The 17,097-nt window shown below is 42.0% G+C and overlaps 1 protein-coding gene across 2 annotated transcripts in view; it reads left to right on the top strand.

Moving 5' to 3' along the window:
• Positions 1-3,898: 3,898 nt before the first annotated feature.
• The window catches only part of FAM204A (family with sequence similarity 204 member A), a gene marked incomplete at its 5' end in the record, with an annotated part of 35,609 nt that continues 22,410 nt past the window's right edge, over positions 3,899-17,097 (top strand). The window contains 6 exons of one of the 2 annotated variants that reach the window (XM_081191180.1): positions 3,899-4,048; positions 6,961-7,226; positions 7,852-7,942; positions 10,741-10,777; positions 11,163-11,262; positions 13,186-13,275. In XM_081191180.1, coding sequence (XP_081047306.1) covers positions 6,963-7,226; positions 7,852-7,942; positions 10,741-10,777; positions 11,163-11,262; positions 13,186-13,275 — 582 coding nt within the window. Of the gene's footprint in view, positions 4,049-4,371; positions 4,454-6,960; positions 7,227-7,851; positions 7,943-10,740; positions 10,778-11,162; positions 11,263-13,185; positions 13,276-17,097 lie in introns of those variants that run through there. The other variant, XM_081191179.1, reaches the window with a different exon arrangement.

The following is a 17,097-nucleotide window of genomic DNA, read 5'->3' as shown; positions in this document are numbered from 1 at the left end:
CTGCATCTGTACTAGTTGCTAGCCTTTGCTGATATCCCACTACTGTGCTGGCATTTTGGCTGTGATCTGTTCCTGCTGCCAATATGGGGGGTTTTTTGGCAGAGGGAGAGAAAAGTTGCTAAATGAATGGAAAAGCTTTCATTGCTAGCAACATAGGGAATGAAATATGAAGATCTCTGACAGTACAGTGATGAAAATGGTGGCTACTTACTTGGTCATCGTCTGATCTTCCTCAAGGTCTGCACCGCAATTTGTGGAATAGCACTGACAAACCAAGGAATGGATCTTATTACCAGTGTAACCAGTCTTGGCATATGGCTATAATTATACTGTGTTTTGTGTTGTGCAATTTTTGCACTTAACAGTACTCCCTATGACCTAAATGATTTTAGAATCCCATTACATTGCAGAAACTTCACTTTCCCCAAAAGCATAAAGTCTCTTTATCTATCTATTAAATGTTGATTTGAAAGTTATTGTTTCACAGGATTAATACAAATGTCTAAAAAGTAAGTGACATAGTAAAAGGGCAGTAACATTTTAAAGGTCATTTTATTGTCTTTGCATCTCTTTCAAAATCATTAGTATTCATTTTCAGCAGGGTTTTTTTTAAAACACGCACACCATCACGCTAGACAATTTCCCATTATGTTCACAAAAATGAATACAGGGTAGATACTATACTAACACAATGACTGTAATCTACTAATACAATAAGTTCTTCAAACTATGTTTAAACAAGAACTCTGTCCTTGATTATTTCAACTTATTTCCAAAACACTATCTAAAATGAAGAAAATTAATATTTCCCCCCCAGATTTTTGAGTGAAAGGAACTTTGGATTCATTCCTTGCCACCTACTGTCAAGAGCATCTAGTGATGAGTGATTATTTAGTTAATTTATCTTAAATATACATTTTAACATCAGGATTATATAATTTGTCGCCTTTTGTGCAAATAAGTGCATATGTAAATTCCAAATAACATTTATTTCTATCTAACTGTGAAGTCACCAAGCACTGTTCCAGTCAACCCGTTGACAAGAGAGAAATTGTTTAGTGTGAAGTTTTAAAGAAATCCAGAATATATCTGACCAAATTACCTGACTTTGTCAAGTTTGTAATAATATAACAAGTAAAATGAACTCAACTGTGATCCTTATGATATCAGAACTGTTTTTGCTCAGATTATCAACATTTCTTTGTGGAACAAGAAACAAAGGGGAAAGATGGATGGGTAGGAATGGTCAAAATTCTCATATGATTTCAGAGGAACATATAATGGTGGAGAAAGGAGATTGAGCAGCCATGCTTCAGAAGCACTCTGCTTACCCGACTTGTGGGATGGATAACTACTGTGAATGAGACAGAATCAGAAGTTTTACAAGAACAACGAAGGTTACCTCCAGACTATTAAGGCTACCTCCAGGCATTGTTAGTGGGTGGTTCCCTAGACTGGATGGATGGGAGGTGGCCTGTTGAGGTACGTAGCTTGGGGTACTCCAGAATCCTTTGCTGTCACTTGAGGCTCAGATGGCCTCAGTGGTGTGGAGTGCCTTCCATCACTTTTGACTGACAGGCCAGCTGCCCCCCTATCTGGACCATAGGCACCAATTATATGGTGCCTTGGTCCCTTTGCCCCCTCCAATAAAATATTGAAGGGGGCTGGACCCCTCAATATTTTCTACAAGTTGGCACCTCCCTCTCTCCTCCCTTCCTTGGGCAGCCACCTCCCCCCAGCTGGGCACCACCCTCTTTTCCCAGATTGCCTCCTAGGTTTGGTACTATTTTCAAGTGTTTCTAAGCCAAGGCATGTGGGGAAAGGCAGGCAGGTGGGCAGGCAGGCAGGCAGGCAGTCTGAACAGTAGGAGAGGCGAGTGGTTGGCAGGTGAGGTAGGGAGGAGAAGCGAGTGAGCAGGCAGAAACTTCTTGAGCACAGGCAGGGGGTGAGAGGTGAGCAGGTGGGGGGAAAGGGGGGGAGGGAGACCTGCCCTTAGTTGCATGTGACGGAGGAAGGTGCTCTCTGCAGAAGTGCAGGGAGTGGGGAGAAGTGGGGGTGGGGGGCCCTGCTTCATCCACCTGCTTCGTCCACCTTTGAATCTCTCCCTGTCAGTCTGGTAGCATTCCTCTGCTCTGATACACTTACTAGCCAATAATTATTATTTTTATTATCTGCTGGAGATTTCATCAGATAAAAATGACAGGGATGGGACAAAGCCTGGATGTTTCGATTTCTCAGAAGATGTTAGGAAATTATCTTATGCCACTAGTTCATCTACATCAGCATTGTCTATATTGACTGGCAGTGGTTCCCAACAGGTATCTTTCCTAAGTGGAGATGCAAGAGGTTGAACCTAGAACTCTTTGCATGAATATGTATTGTGTCATTGGGCAACAATCCGTCCATAAAGCACCAATATGACACATATGACAATATGACACAGCTGCAAATGAAGCAGTTCTAGTTCCAGTTTAACACCATTGTCTGTATGACTGCCTTTTATTTTGTAGAACCATTTCCTTAGTTGTTCCCCCACCCAGTTTTCCCTTTGTTTTTGTTTTTGTTTTTTTGCCAAGCAGGCCAAATAGACATGATATGGTGGTGGTGGTGGCATCAGTCTGTCTTGAGAGACAATGGAGTGCACCTCTAGGGGTAAAGACAAACCACTGTGTTATCAGCACCGAAGTGACCTCTCTGGAGCACAAGCCTGGGCAGTGTGTGTGGAGGTCCTGGGCTGCCCAGACAATAAGATCCCCCTCTCAGCCTCACTGATGTGGTCCAAAGGAAAGCAGAGCAATACGTTTGGCAGTAGCTTGGCTGTAGCTGCCAGAAGGAGGTGTACCATCCAGCCATCTTAGGGACTCTACTCCAGATTTGTGTAGGGTTTACTCCTTAGCTTTTTCATATTCTGAAGATGCCACAAGGCAGTGGAGGTTTAGGATCAGAGTTTTCATTTTCCTATATGGACCGTAGTGAGTGCTAAATAAGCATGTTGCCCAGTAGCAACAGGACCACCATAGGCATGATCAACTCTCATTTTCCCCCCTTGTTGAAAAATGTGGTCTGGTTTGCTAATGTTCTTTTGTGTATCACACACTCTGCTACGGCGCAGGTGGGTGGATTAAAGTGAACACTGGCACAGATGTATGATTTGCACAACACCCTGCCTTTTTATAGTTTGTGGCATTAAAATTTCCAGTAGTAGCATTAATAACTCCACAGCCTGTGCTTTAATTACGGTGCTTTGTTTTATGTTTGGGAGAATTCATGGCACATGACTCTTTCACTCATATAAATGATTGAACTAACAATTGTATGTTTCTGTGTATGTGTTGGTGGGTCCAGAGTATGGCGAATGTGTCATTAAGTGCCTGCTACCTTTAAAGCGGAGGTTGTGCAACTGTTTCTGAAAAGACCACCCTGGATGCAGAAGCATTTGACAATTGCCTCCTATTTACTCTCTTTTGGAAGAAAGTGCTTGAGAGGGTAGTGGTGGCCCAACTTTAGGGACTCTTGAAGGAAGCAAATTATTTGGACCCATTAGCTAACTGGCCGCTCCTGGTGGTGATGGCAACGATGTTTTGAACATCACCAATGCAAAAGGCAGCCTGTAAAAGTTCTTAAACCTCTCTCGGCTGTCTTCACCAGTTGATTTTTTATTTCTTTTCTTCTCTGCTTCATCATCATCGCACCTCCTGAATTTCACCCTTAAAAACAACAACACCGGTCCTCATTTTTGAATTTCGGGGGGGAAATGTATCGAAAAGAAGCTGCTTTCTTTATCTTGAATGGTTTACACCAGCTCCTCTGTCACTTTCACCTCACGCCTGAAAGGCTATAGAAACGAAACCCGGAAGTTTGGGGAGAGAGCTATTAGGACTGCAGCCTTTGGATCGACACACCCCACCCCTCCCCGCTTCGGCGGATGGTTGCTATGGGGACCGCCGAGCCGAGGAGCGCGGATTGGCTGAGGGGCGGAGCCAGTTCTTTCGAGGGCGGGTTGTGCGAGGGAGTTTCAAGATGGCCGCGATGTAAACAAGTGCGGGGGGTAAGTGAGGCAAAAAAAGAGTGAGGCGCCGGCGGCGGTTCTTCTCCGGCCTGTACGACGTTATTGGGGCAGAGTTTTTGAAGGGAGGCCGGGGGAGCTTTCCTCCTCAGGTTGGCCGAGGGAGGCTGTGAGCTCTTCCTCTCTCCAGTCGCAGGTTTACGCGCTTTGTAGAAGTCCCATAGAGTTCAGTAGGGTGTGCTCCCAGGTAAGGGAGGTGGGCGATTGTGAAGCTTGCCTGGCTCACGAGTAGTATGCTGCCAATAAAACGGGTGCTTTTTTCTCCCATGCCAGTCCCTTTTCTGCCCGCTTTCAGTTGCACTTTAATGACAAGGCAGTGCAAATCGCTAGCACCGAAGATCGCGCCAGGCAGGAGGAGCCCCATAATGGCACCTGCCTTTCTCGAAGGTAGCTTTGTGCTTTTACCTCCTGCCCTGTACAAAGGGCGTGGAAACTCTCGTGAATCGATCGCCACAATCTTAACCGGGCTCCTAGGAGAATAACGTATTTCACAGCACTGCAGAGAGAGGTGCTGCATAGAAGATGCAACCCTGAGCTGTGCCTGTTAGATAGGAGATGGGGAATCTGGTCCTCCAGATGTTTAGTATTCATTTATTTATTGAATTTATATACCGCCCTATACCTGGGAATCTCAGGGCACTTCACAGAATAAAATCAAGATATAAAACCACAAAATACCTAATAAAACTAAAAACAACAACCCAATAGCCCCTGCCCCCCCAAACCACATTTTAAAAGGGCATAGGATGTCAGTCAGATCAACCAAAGGCCTGGTTAAAAAGGAATGTTTTTGCCGGACGCCTAAAGGTTTATAATGAAGGCGCCAGGTGAACTTCCTGGGGAGAGCATTCCACAGATGGGAAGCCACTGCAGAGAAGGACCATTCTCCTGTTGCCACCCTCTGGACTTCTTGAGGAGGAGGCACACGAAGGAGGATGTTGGGACTAGCATGGCCAAGGCTCAAGGATGGTGAAAGCTGCAGCCAAGCTACATCTGGAATGTTAAGAGGTTCCCCCACCCCGGATTAGGCCAAGGTTAGATGCTGAATCTGTGGCAGGAAATGATTTTATTTTATTTTATTTTGCAAGTTTTAAAGAACAGCTAGTTGTTACAGCTCCATTCTTAAGCTTAAAATCCTGTCTTATAGCTGGGGAACTCTGAAGTTCAGAGAGATACAGCTGGACATGGATCAGGGAAAATAAGCGTACAGAGGACATTAACTTAGCTACAGTCCTAACCTCATTTACCTGGGAGTAAGTCCCATTGAATTCTGAGTTAGGAAATGGTCATGATTGGTCTGTTAGTTTAAGTACAGCTCCTTCAGTAAGAAAACCAGGCCCTGTGCGTTTTTATTGAGAGGTGAACCTCGCTGGCTTCAGTAGGCCTTACTCCTAAGGAACGGTGTACAGTATATGATTGCACAGAATCCAACATATTAAGACATAGTAGAGAGTAAAATGAACTTCAAACAGCACAGATATCCACGTATACTTCCAACATTTTATAGATACATATTAGAATACTCCTGAATATAAGTGTGTGATACCAGAGACTGAGAATCTGCAGCAGAGTGCCTTTTCTTCATCATATTACAGGAAATAAAAACATAAACATGGTGTTTATTTCATAGAATTTATATACTGCTTGATTGTTAGCACCCTCAAAGTCATTTACAAAAAGATAAAATGAGAAAATCAAGAAAAAATTACATGCAGCAGAAGTTGAAAATGCAAAATCTGTGCTGGGGATTATTAGGAAATGGAATGAAAATAACTGGTTTATCATATCTGCTGTTGATGACCTTCATCTGATGCCAAGTAGAGTGGCCTACAACCTGCCATTCTTCAAAGAGTTGGCATCTTGATAGAGCCGAAGGGAGAAGCCACCAAGAAGCCCAGGGAAGGTTGCTGTGTAGACAGTGCCCTGACTTATGAAAGCCACCTGAGAATGGGCAGCCCCCAGACATCTAATGGAAAAAATGAGGGCCATTTGTACTATGCACAGCTTTGTGCTCTGTTTTTAAGGCTGGGGTGGGTGGCTGCTCAGAAGGAAACAGCTCTCATCCTTCTCCTGGTATCAGATCCATAGAAAAGCAGGAGGAAGAAGATCAGGGTGGCTTTATAATCCTGTTCCCAACTGGCAAAAGGGAGCATTGAGTGGCAGACAGAGAGTAGTGTCCCTGGGCAGGACAGGATACAGTTAGCAGCATACCCTGGCAAACCTGACTTATTTGCAAATCTGTTTGTGGCCACATTTGGAATACTGTTTTTTCACCCAATCTCGAAAAACATACCCAAATGAAGAAAGTTTAAAGCATCTGATCTAATCCTGGGGCCCCCAGTGCTGCACCAGTGGGCAGTCTCAGGTCATTACTATAAGTATATTTGACTTATGGGTCTTTTGCCCTTACACATGTTCCACTGCCCCGTCCCCCCCCCCCCCCCCGGTATCACAGTTTTGGATTATGGCTGCCAGACCCTGCCAAAACACATCATCATAATATACATATAAAACCACTGCTCAGTGTAGTTGCATAAACTGCCTGTTTGATAAACAGTAAGATGTTGGACATTAATTCTAATAAGCCTGTGTAAGCCACTTAAAACTTCAAATAAAAAAAATGATTATTTTTTGTAATATTGTATTTTTCTAATTCTCTTTTTATGTCTAAAGGATTTGTTTTCACATTGTGTTTCCTTGGATCTTAGAAAATCTGAATTCACTTTCTTTGACATTGATGAATGAATAGTTAAGAAGTAAGATGCACAAGAAGTTCTGACTCTGTTTTCATTGCTGCTGAAGAGACAGCAAAAGCCCTAAAGACATTTTAAATAACTTTGCTAAAGATTTTTCCACAGTGATAATGCGTATGTTATCTTTCATTATGTACCTAGAGATGTGGAGTGGACTGTTGCCTCCTGGTGTGAATGAAAGTGATGTTGACACAAGTTCTGAAGATGAAGGAACATGGGATGGGCCAGGGCCTGAGTCCATCTTAAAAGAGAAAAGAGAACAAAAGGATTTGAAAGGCGTTCTGTCTTCTAGCTCTGAGATTCAGGAACCTGAAAGTATCACTGAAGGCAATCCTTTTACAGCAGTGGCAGATGAAGGACAGGAATTCCAAACATGTCCTTCTGGAGTTTCATTAGATATGTGGAAAGTAGGTATGATTACAACTCTGCACATGACTGATACTGTGTTTGGTGTAGTAGCTCTTGTAGCTGATGTTTACGTAGGTAATCATTTTTGAAAGAACAGGTTGAAACAAGAAGTAAAATTCTGTTAAATGGAACACAGTCTTAAACTGTTCACCTATGGAGAAGAAACTTCTGGGTTTTGTTTTAATATCATTGTCCAAAAGGTTGCTCACTTAAATAGGAATGGAGGGAGGTGTGATTATTTCTCAGGATGTGTGCTGGTGTTACCATTGTTTATCAAGTTCTGGTTTTGTGTCTGGAGATCATGGAATCAAACTTGAGGCTTGATTTAGTAAGCAGGTTTGGCTACTGTCTGTTGATCTTTATCAAAGTTTCCTAAAATGCACACTCTGCCTTCTCTTTTGCTATATCTTCTAGCAATTATAACCTGACCATCCTTGAGTACTCGTACTTTATTTTTCAACGTATCCTTGCCATTTTGGACCTTTGAATGCAGCTTGCTTCTATTGGGAGTGTTTTATACAGTAGATTTCTGAAATAAGTTGATTTTGTACATTCAGTGACTTCACTGTAAAAGCAAACAAAAGAACATAGTGTTTCTCAGTATGTGTTTTTCTCTTTCAACAGAAATTTCAGAGCCTGCAAAAGAAAAACTTTGAAATGAAAATCCAAGCCAGTCAGAGTGACAGGAGGGGAAAGAGAAAGCGTTCCAGAAAAGGTGTTCTGCTTAATTAACAGAAGTCTTGGGAAATGTTGTTGTTTAATAGCTGAAAACATTGTGCTTAATTGAGTCCAAAAATGGTTAAAGCACGGATTAGGTGGTGGTAGTGACAACGCATACGTTGTGGAATATTGAACTTGAGGATTTTTCTATAATTTGGGTGTGATTCAGAGGTATAAAACACAAATAACATTATTTGTTATGATCAGGATCCAGAGAACACAACTAGTTCCAGGTATCCAAAGGACATCTTTCCAGAACAGCAGCGCACATGCCACAAGCAGATTATTAAATCTGAGAGCAATTTTAAAAGCAGTTTGTAGTAAGGCAGGAGGGACTATACTTCAAAGAAAATGCCAAAGGCCTTTGGGCATGTCAGAAATAGCTCTTTGAATCTTGGCCCATTTATGTAGTGCTGCTGTACAGTGTTTGTCATTTATTCTTTCTGCGACCGCATTACATAGGTCATTCTAGTTTTATTGGAGAACCAAAGCGAGAGATAGTGACTTGCCCACAGACTCCCAGTTGACTGAGCAGGGATTTAATTTCAAGTTTGGGTCTTGTACACTACTCCTAATTAAACCCCAGTGGTTCTCATGTGTATTTTTATTCTTAGGCAATTCAGCATTTTAATTATTAATGCCTTTTCAGGGTGGCATTTGAACTAGCACTTAGTTTTTTGTAGATTACTATGTGATTCAGCTCTCCAAACCTCTGTGCCCAAACCATCCTACTAAGCTTAGTTGTCTCCATCATAATTATTCTCTGTGGGAAAACTGGTTTATGCTCACATCTTGCCCCTTTGAAATCATACCTCTATGCATTAAAAAGCGCTCTGTTGGAGGAACTAGGCAGCAGCATGATGGCAGAATTGATGTGCTGATTGGGGAAACAAAGAAACTTAGTCCATGTACCACCACCAGGGAGATGTCTTTGGGTTAGGGCTGGTACACTGCGACATGTTTAACTGAAACCAGTAGAACTGACTTCTACATAAATCATTTGGATCTGAGTATGAAGGGGTTGTATAGATCAGTAAGAATAACATCAAATAGTTATTTTGTACCACAGTAAGAATAATATCAAATAGTTATTTTGTACCACAGTAAGAATAATATCAAATAGTTATTTTGTACCACAGTAAGAATAATATCAAATAGTTATTTTGTACCACAGTAACAATAACATCAAATAGTTATTTTGTACCACAGTAATTATACATGTAAGTTCCACAGTTGACTAGAGCTTATTCTCAGTTGTGTATGCTTTGGATATCTATTTAAGATACAGTGGTACCTTGGTTGTTGAACTTAATCCATTCTGGGAGTCCGTTCAACTCCTGGAATCATTCAAAAACCAAGATGTGCCTTCTGATTGGCTGCAAGAGCTTCCTACACTCAATCAGAAGCCACAGAAACCGCGTCTGGAGTCCAGCTTTCAAAAAATGTTTACAAACCAGAGCACTTACTTCCGGGTTTGCGGCGTTTGGGAGGCGATTTGTTCAGGAGCCAAGCCGTTCAACAACCAAGGTACCACTGTACAATGAGAATAGTACAGTCTCAATCCAGTCTGATGCAGTTGTAGCACTATATACAGAGGGATTCCAGTGGAATATAAGACAATCCTGTTCTCCTCCCCTCTCCACAGCATGCACGTACAGCTACTCAGACCAAACTGTTTGTTATATGCGTATTGGAGGTGTGTATAGACCTCCAATTCCCTGTAAAATTAGACACATTCCAGCACCTCTGTAGAAAAGGGAGAAATGAGATTATATTGTGCTCTGTGACAGGGGTGAGTCTCCAGCCCCCTGGGGGGGGGGAGGCATCAGCTATATTGTCTGACCTTAGTGAACCTTCTTCCTACTTGCCACTGTGCTAGAACTACTGTTCGCTGTAAAAAGAATTTTGTGGGTGTTACCAGAAGTGCATAGAATAGTTGCTACACTGCCTCTTCCTTACTGAGTGCACTTCCACCACACTTACCTCTGCCTATTAACCTCTGCCCATGGTGCTTCCTGTAGCTTTGCTCCCAAAGAGATGTGATCTCTGACTGGAGCAGCCAAAGCATGAAATGACAGGAAGCCAATCAGATATGAGCTGTGATGGGAGCAGCCAAAAGCCAACGGCAGAGGGAGAGCCAGAGGTTGCCTGAAGCAATAAACAGAGGGAGAATTTGTGAAAGATTGCCTGTTTAGAAATGTTGCAATATTGGTTCCAGAGACGCTCTCCTTATGTGAAAATATGATATCATTCCATCAGACTGTGTAAGAAAATTAATGATTTGGCAGATGATAATAGTTGTATTGGAATTTGTTTTCTGTTCATCAGCAATTGATGAGACAAGTGACATAGCCAACACTGGCCAGTGGCAATTTTGTGCATGGAAATCTCATCAGATTTTGAAACTAGAGAGGACTTGCTCGTTTTGTGGCAGCAATGAGTGATGCTGCCAAAGGAGAAGATACCTTTCAGAAAGTTATGTCTGCAGTCCAATAGATGGAAGCTGATGTTTAACAACCTTCCTTAGTGGCCTTGCCATAGATAGAGCACCAACCATGGCGAGAACTCAGAAAGGATTGTTTGCCCTTATAAAGAAAGTAATAGAGTGCTATAGTGGTGACACAGGTGAGTTCATTGTGTGTCACTTCATTACTCACTAGGAGAACTTGTGCACAAAACTTGCATCTGAGATGTGTGATAACCACAGTTGTTTCATATATTAAATTTACTAAAAGTCAGAGTGAACAGGAATTTATAACAAATACAATAACTTAAAGTACTTTCTTTCTTCAGGTAAATTAAAAAAGAAAAATGAAGAAACAACTGAAAGGTATTTAAGAACTTTCTGTGATTTTAAATTTATTTTACAAGTACAATGAAATAAACATAACGTTAAGTTACAGTGAATTTTACTTTTGTGCCTTCAGTATATGAGGGATTATGGCCTATCTAATCGAAATGTATGTACATATTTATATTTAGTGATATCAGGCTAGACTTCCTTAGTTAAGATGCCCTTGTATATCAAAAGTACAAAAGTAACAAATCTTGATTACAATCTAACTATGTAAAAATTTCAAAATATCAAATATGTAGAAGCAGCGTTTTATTCTAAATACGTTCTTTAACAGGACGTTTTAATACATGTTTCAATAATGCGTGTTTCTTTTCAAATGAAATAATAATCTCCTGAAAATGTTTTTTCCCCTTTGTAGCCCACAATCCATAAAAGAAAGCCCGTTGGAAGAGCTTACTAAGTATTTTGGAATCAATGATAGGTTTAAATCAATTTCAAGCAAGGAAGCCCCTCCAAAGGTGACTTACTATACTAAACTCCTAACTTTAATATGTATACTTTGTTATTTTCTGAATAAAAAAATAGGCATAACTTACTCATACCTTTGATATGCTTTCTTCCAAAGTTACTTTCTGAAGAGCATTTCTCTCTTTCTCTGGAATGTTATATTTGCCACTTGTCTTTTCCAAGCAATTGTTCACATCAAGCGAATACAATAGTACCTTGGTTTACAACCATAATCCGTTCCGGAGGGCCGGTTGTAAACCAAAACAGGTTGTAACCCAAGGCGTGCTTTTGCCAATGGGGCCTCCCCCCAAAAAATTGGTTGTAATCCAAAAAAAAAAAGACACGCACTTTTGGGTTTGACGTGGTTGTAATCCAAAGTGGTTGTAATCCAAAGCGGTTGCAAACCAAGGTATCACAAAACACTTTTTAAAAAATGTTCTTCATTATGGTATTTGTCCAGCTGCTGGAGTTGATGTCTACCTTACAACTGCACCCTCTGGCCTGGAAACCTTTGTTTTCCAATCCTAGATTACGTGAGACGCTGTGGTTACTGTATCTAAAGACTGTCAGCAGTCAGCAGCGTTTCATAGATGCGCTTCAGACGTATTGTAGAGGAGATGTTGGTGTTGCTTTAAGTATTTGTGAGTCAACCAAGATTCAGACTGAAATTACAGAAAAGTAGAAAGATCTCCATCTTCATACGAAAACAAACAAACACCAATATTTTTTTCTTACAGAATAGTCCTTTACAGTGCTATCTTATAAATGTCTCCCCACAAGTAAGTCCCATTTAGATAAACGGAGCTTGCTCCCAGAGAAATGGATATAATATTGAAATCAATGGGACTAAAGCATACTTAACTTCCTCTCGATCCAGCCCATCTATGGCCAAAGAACTTTGTTCCATTTGGTGTGTTTGGAATGGGAGTGTAAGACTTTGAGTCAAGCTGCCCTGGTAATAAATAACACTTTACTTTCTGCTAGCCTTACATTATTTGTGTTGCATCTTACAAAATCCCTAGAATGTTTATTAATGATCAGTAACAAATTATTTGTTTTCTGCTAGCAATAGATAACAAAATAGATGGAGTGACTAGCAAATGTATGTAAAAATAAATGTAAGCAAACTGAGATGCAGTGAATATCTTCTTAATTGGAAGATGACATTCTTCTAGTAAAGTCTTGACACATCAACTTGTAATCAGCATTCTATTTCCTTCCCCTCCCCTCAGATATATTACAAATAGAGTGTTCAAGAAAGATGAACCTAGAGTTTCAGGGCAGAAATCTATTACATTATTATTATTGCATTCATTAGTGGGCCTTCATTTGTAAATGTTAACTCAAGACAAGTTAGGATTTGCCTGTATTATTAAGGCTCATTCTTCTTGCTTGTTTTTAGAGATTAAAAATGTAGTCCTCTCTTCCTTTATAGTTGACAATTTGCAGGCTTGGATTCAGTAATATGGTAAAATAGTGAAGTGACAGCATGCCAGAATTCGTTTTTTGGATAAAGATAAGATCTAAGAATTGTGAAGACGCAGTGGTAATTGGCATTCTTCATATATTTGACACATACACATATTCAGGGAAGCTCCAGGGATGGAACAGATAAGTCAGATATTGAGATAAAATTTTATTGTGACAGGCGTAAACTAGCCCATGTAATTTTTTTTAAGTGCTGTATTTATCCAACACATAAGGTGGAACTAATACAATGATTTCTTCTCAAACAACCATTCTGTGAATATCTATGTACTTTAAACTACTTTCCAAATACATCCTGTATGCGATTTGTTACACACAGAAATTACAGCTCTGCAAGTGAATATGGTTTTGTACATATTGTGATACATTTCTCCTGAACGTATTTTTGCAATGTCCAGTTGATATTCTACTGGGAACCTTCCTTTTTGTCTTGATATTTCTTCCAGTCTGGCCTCGAAATCAGCATAGACAGATCTTTGGCTGAAGGAGATATTGCACAAGCCGAGGAACTAAGTGATAGATTAGCTACTCGAGAGGTAGGTTGAGCTTTTTCGAATATCTTCACACAAGTCTTATAATGTGGATTAAAATATGGTTATGGGATTGTTTCTGTTTCCTAATCCTTTACTTCTTTTTAGGCAGCCCTTTTTTCAGCTATGGTATATGGGGGAAGGGGATCCTTTGAGAAATGTTATGAATATAGAATGTTTTTGGGACAGACATGACCCTGAAGTCATTCAGGGGTAAAATAAACCATGGAAACATACCCAGAAAGTAGCCATCTCTGTGGGACTTAACAGTTATTTTCATGTGACAGCAGGTCCTCACGCCTGTTGTTGCTGCTATTACATTTTAAAGCTCCTCCTCCAGGGGGCTCAGGACAGCATACATGGTTCTCTCCCTTCCACCAACCATTTTATACCCACAGCAACTGTGCATACCTGAGAGATGGTGAAAGATCCTGAGTCACCCAGTGAACTCTATGGCTGAGTAGGGGGGTTTGAACCCAGGCCTCCACACTGCTAGTTCAAAATTACACGTGCCTTTGAATAAATTGCTGTTAATACTCAAAGAGAAGGATTAAAAAGTATGGCATGTGGTATGGGAGCTGCCATTAGGAAGTGTAGGGAAGACAATACCACTGACCTGTACATAAAGGCCAGTTGATGCACCAGTCCTGAAAGACCTACATTGGCTCTCAGTACGTTTCCGAGCAGAATTCAAAGTGTTGGTGCTGACCTTTAAAGCCCTAAACGGCCTCGGCCCAGTATACCTGAAAGAGCGTCTCCACTCCCATTGTTCAGCCCAGACACTGAGATCCAGCTCCGAGGGCCTTCTGGCAGTTCCCTCACAGCGAGACGTAATTTTACAGGGAACCAGGCAGAGGGCCTTCTCGGTAGTGGTGCCTGTTCTGTGGAACATCCTCCCACCAGATATCAAGTAAATAAACAACTATCTAGGAAATAAACAACTATCTGACTTTGAGAAGACATCTGAAGGCAGCCCTGTTTAAGGAAGTTTTAAATGTTTGATATTTTATTGTGTTTTTATTATCCTGTTGGAAGCCGCCCAGAGTAACTGGGGAGGCCCGTCCAGATGGGCGGGGTATAAGCAAAGCTTTTTCTTTTTGGTATTGATTCAGGGTGCAAATGTGTGGTTTCTATAATGGTCTTACATGGGATGAAGAATGCTCATAGGTTTAGAAAAAGAAAGATCAGTTCAGCTGTTGACAAGCTATTTTTTCTGTGTGCAAGGAGCATTTTTAGAGGAGACCATTTAGGGCCCCATCGGTGACCTGGTGTGATGTGGTCCAGAAAAAGCTTTATTGTTTAATGCTATTCATTTTATAAGACTGATCCTAGTTTGCTGCATTTTTTATTGCAATTAATATCTTACACCTTAGCAAATAATTGTATGTTTTAAAGCTTATGGCAACCATTCACAAAAAGGTTAAGCTCAATTAAGCTGCTTTAAAATGAGTGGAACCTAAGCAATTTCTCCAATTGCCCCCTTTGTGAAGAAGAAACATGGCCAGTGCTGTAACACATGCTCTTGCTTCCCCATAATAATGTGTAGCAACATGTTTCAAGTTGGGATTCTATTTCTGGACATCAATGTGTGAGAGAGATAAAAAAAGTTTGAGGGCTTAGCTTAAAACAACAACACTATATATTAAACTTGTGCTATGAGCCCCTTTCCTCAGGGAAGGTTGCCTTTCTTTCCATTTTTTAAAAAATAATTCTGTAGTTATGAGAATACATAAGAGTTATGTTGGATCAGATCGGCATTCTATTCCCACAATGACTAACCAGATGTCTAGGGAAAACAAACAGGACCTGCACTGGAGGTAATTCTAAAAAGACAATAGAAACAGCACCTGATAAGTAATGGGAGGACATTTGAAAGGGTAGGTGCCACCATGTGAAACCCTCAATTCTGACATCGTGCAGAGCAGACCTTATGAGATGGTATCTGCAGGATGTCTTCTACAGAACACAGTGATCTGTGTATCCTAGACCTAAGATGTATATGATGTTGTACACTATTACCAGCACCTTGAATTTAGCCTGGTAGCTAATTGAGAGGCAGTGCAACTATTTCAGCAGCTGTCTATCATGGTGATATTCTGGACAGTGAGCAGCCAAGCAGACACATACGTATTTGTACTAGCTGTAGCTTGCAGGTCAACTTCAAGGTTACCAGCACATGGAAAAACAGTGGGCATGCTATCCCAGTCCATAAACAACCATGACCGCTTTACCACCCAAAGCTGGCACAAGGAACTCCTAGCCACTGAGGTCACCTGGGTGAATAGTAACAGGTGGATCCAGGAACATCATCACAGCATGTATCTGCTCCTTCAGGGGGAATATGATCCCATCCAAAGCAGGTGGTTGACCAGTTATCCAGGCTTGGGAACTGTTTGCCCACAGTGCCACCATCCTGCTAGGATTCAGTCAGTTAGTTAGCTTTCATCCAACCCACCACTGAGTCCAGGCACTGGTCTAGCTCTCACATGGTATTTCCTAATTCAGATTTTACAAAGAAATAGAGCTGGGTATAATCAGACTAATAATACTTCACCCCAGAAGTTACAGCTGGCTCACATTTAGTGCTTGTCTCTTGGAGTTTGTTCAGTAAAAGGAACTTACCTTTCACTACTGGGTTTACTGAGCTTGTGCGTTGATGTGTAAAGAGCTAGTTCTTCTTTCCTTACCATACACCAAAGTTCCTAAATTTTAGAAATATACTCATTTGTCCTTAATATGTGAAATTAAGGGCATTTGACTATATTTATTTCACACTAAGTTCACCATAGAAACAGATACTATAGGTTCCATTGACAAAGGGTAACTTAAAACTAGAAGATATCACCCATTTTTATTTTCACACTTGTCAGAGCTGCTTGAAGATCCTAGCTCACAGAGGATCACGCTAGCCAGCGATCATTAAGTAAAAGTCTTTATTGAATTGCAGTTTCCATTCTCACGCTGCTGCGCGCAACTCTACGTCTAGTAGCTAGATCGGCGAAGCTCCGTCTGAGTCTCCGCCCCTTGCGCACCAACTTAATATCCTAGCCCTGCTCCACCTTTTCCGCCTGACTGTCCTCCTCTGGGTCCCTCTACCCCCCGGGGTTTCTTCCTTCCTGGATTCTTCTGACGCTGACCCGGACCCTCCTGCCTCCTTGCGCCGGGCTTTAGGACCTGGTTCCCTTTCCGGGCTGCTTACTGCGCCGCCTTCCTCTGCATTTGAACTTGGCACGCGCGCCCAACCTTCCACTTTCCTCTTAACCGTTTCTTCGCTCCCCGATGGAGGTGTGGCCACTCCTGACTCATGCCCTCCCTCCTGTGGTGAGCTGCCAGCGCTTGCCCCCTGGCTCCCTTCTTCTTCCCTGCTCCCTGGCGGTGACGCTGGTCCCGATTTCCAACTGCTCTCCCCTGAGTCCCCTCTGGCTCTATCTTCCTGGGGTGCCCCCCTAGACTCCCCCCTTGCCCTGACCACTGGTGCTCCTTTCTGTGAATCCTCTGATTCACTGGAAAGACTAGGAGATCTCGGGTCGTCGTCATCACTCATCTTTTCTTCTGCCTCCTCCCCTTCGCTCTCTGTTTCCTCCCTTGGCCTTGCCTCTGCTCCTAAATCCCTGACATCCATCCCCCCCTCGAAGCCCCCCATTCCCCCCTCCCCTCCTTCCGGTGCTGGAGCTGGGTGCTGCTGTTGCAAAGGGACGAACGTCGGATATCGTTCGCTTCCCGTGGCGGGCCTCCATCTGAAGTCTCGCGGGTCTTCCTCCCTGCTCTCGTCGACGACGGTCACCTCCGCTTCCATCTCTGTGCCGCCGTGCTCGAAACCAGGGTCGT

This window comes from Podarcis bocagei (assembly GCF_964188305.1).
Source record: "Podarcis bocagei genome assembly, chromosome: 4".
In the NCBI taxonomy this organism is placed as follows: Eukaryota; Metazoa; Chordata; class Lepidosauria; order Squamata; family Lacertidae; genus Podarcis; species Podarcis bocagei.
Note: the sequence above shows the minus strand (reverse complement) of the source record. Positions and strands in the feature narration are given on the sequence as shown.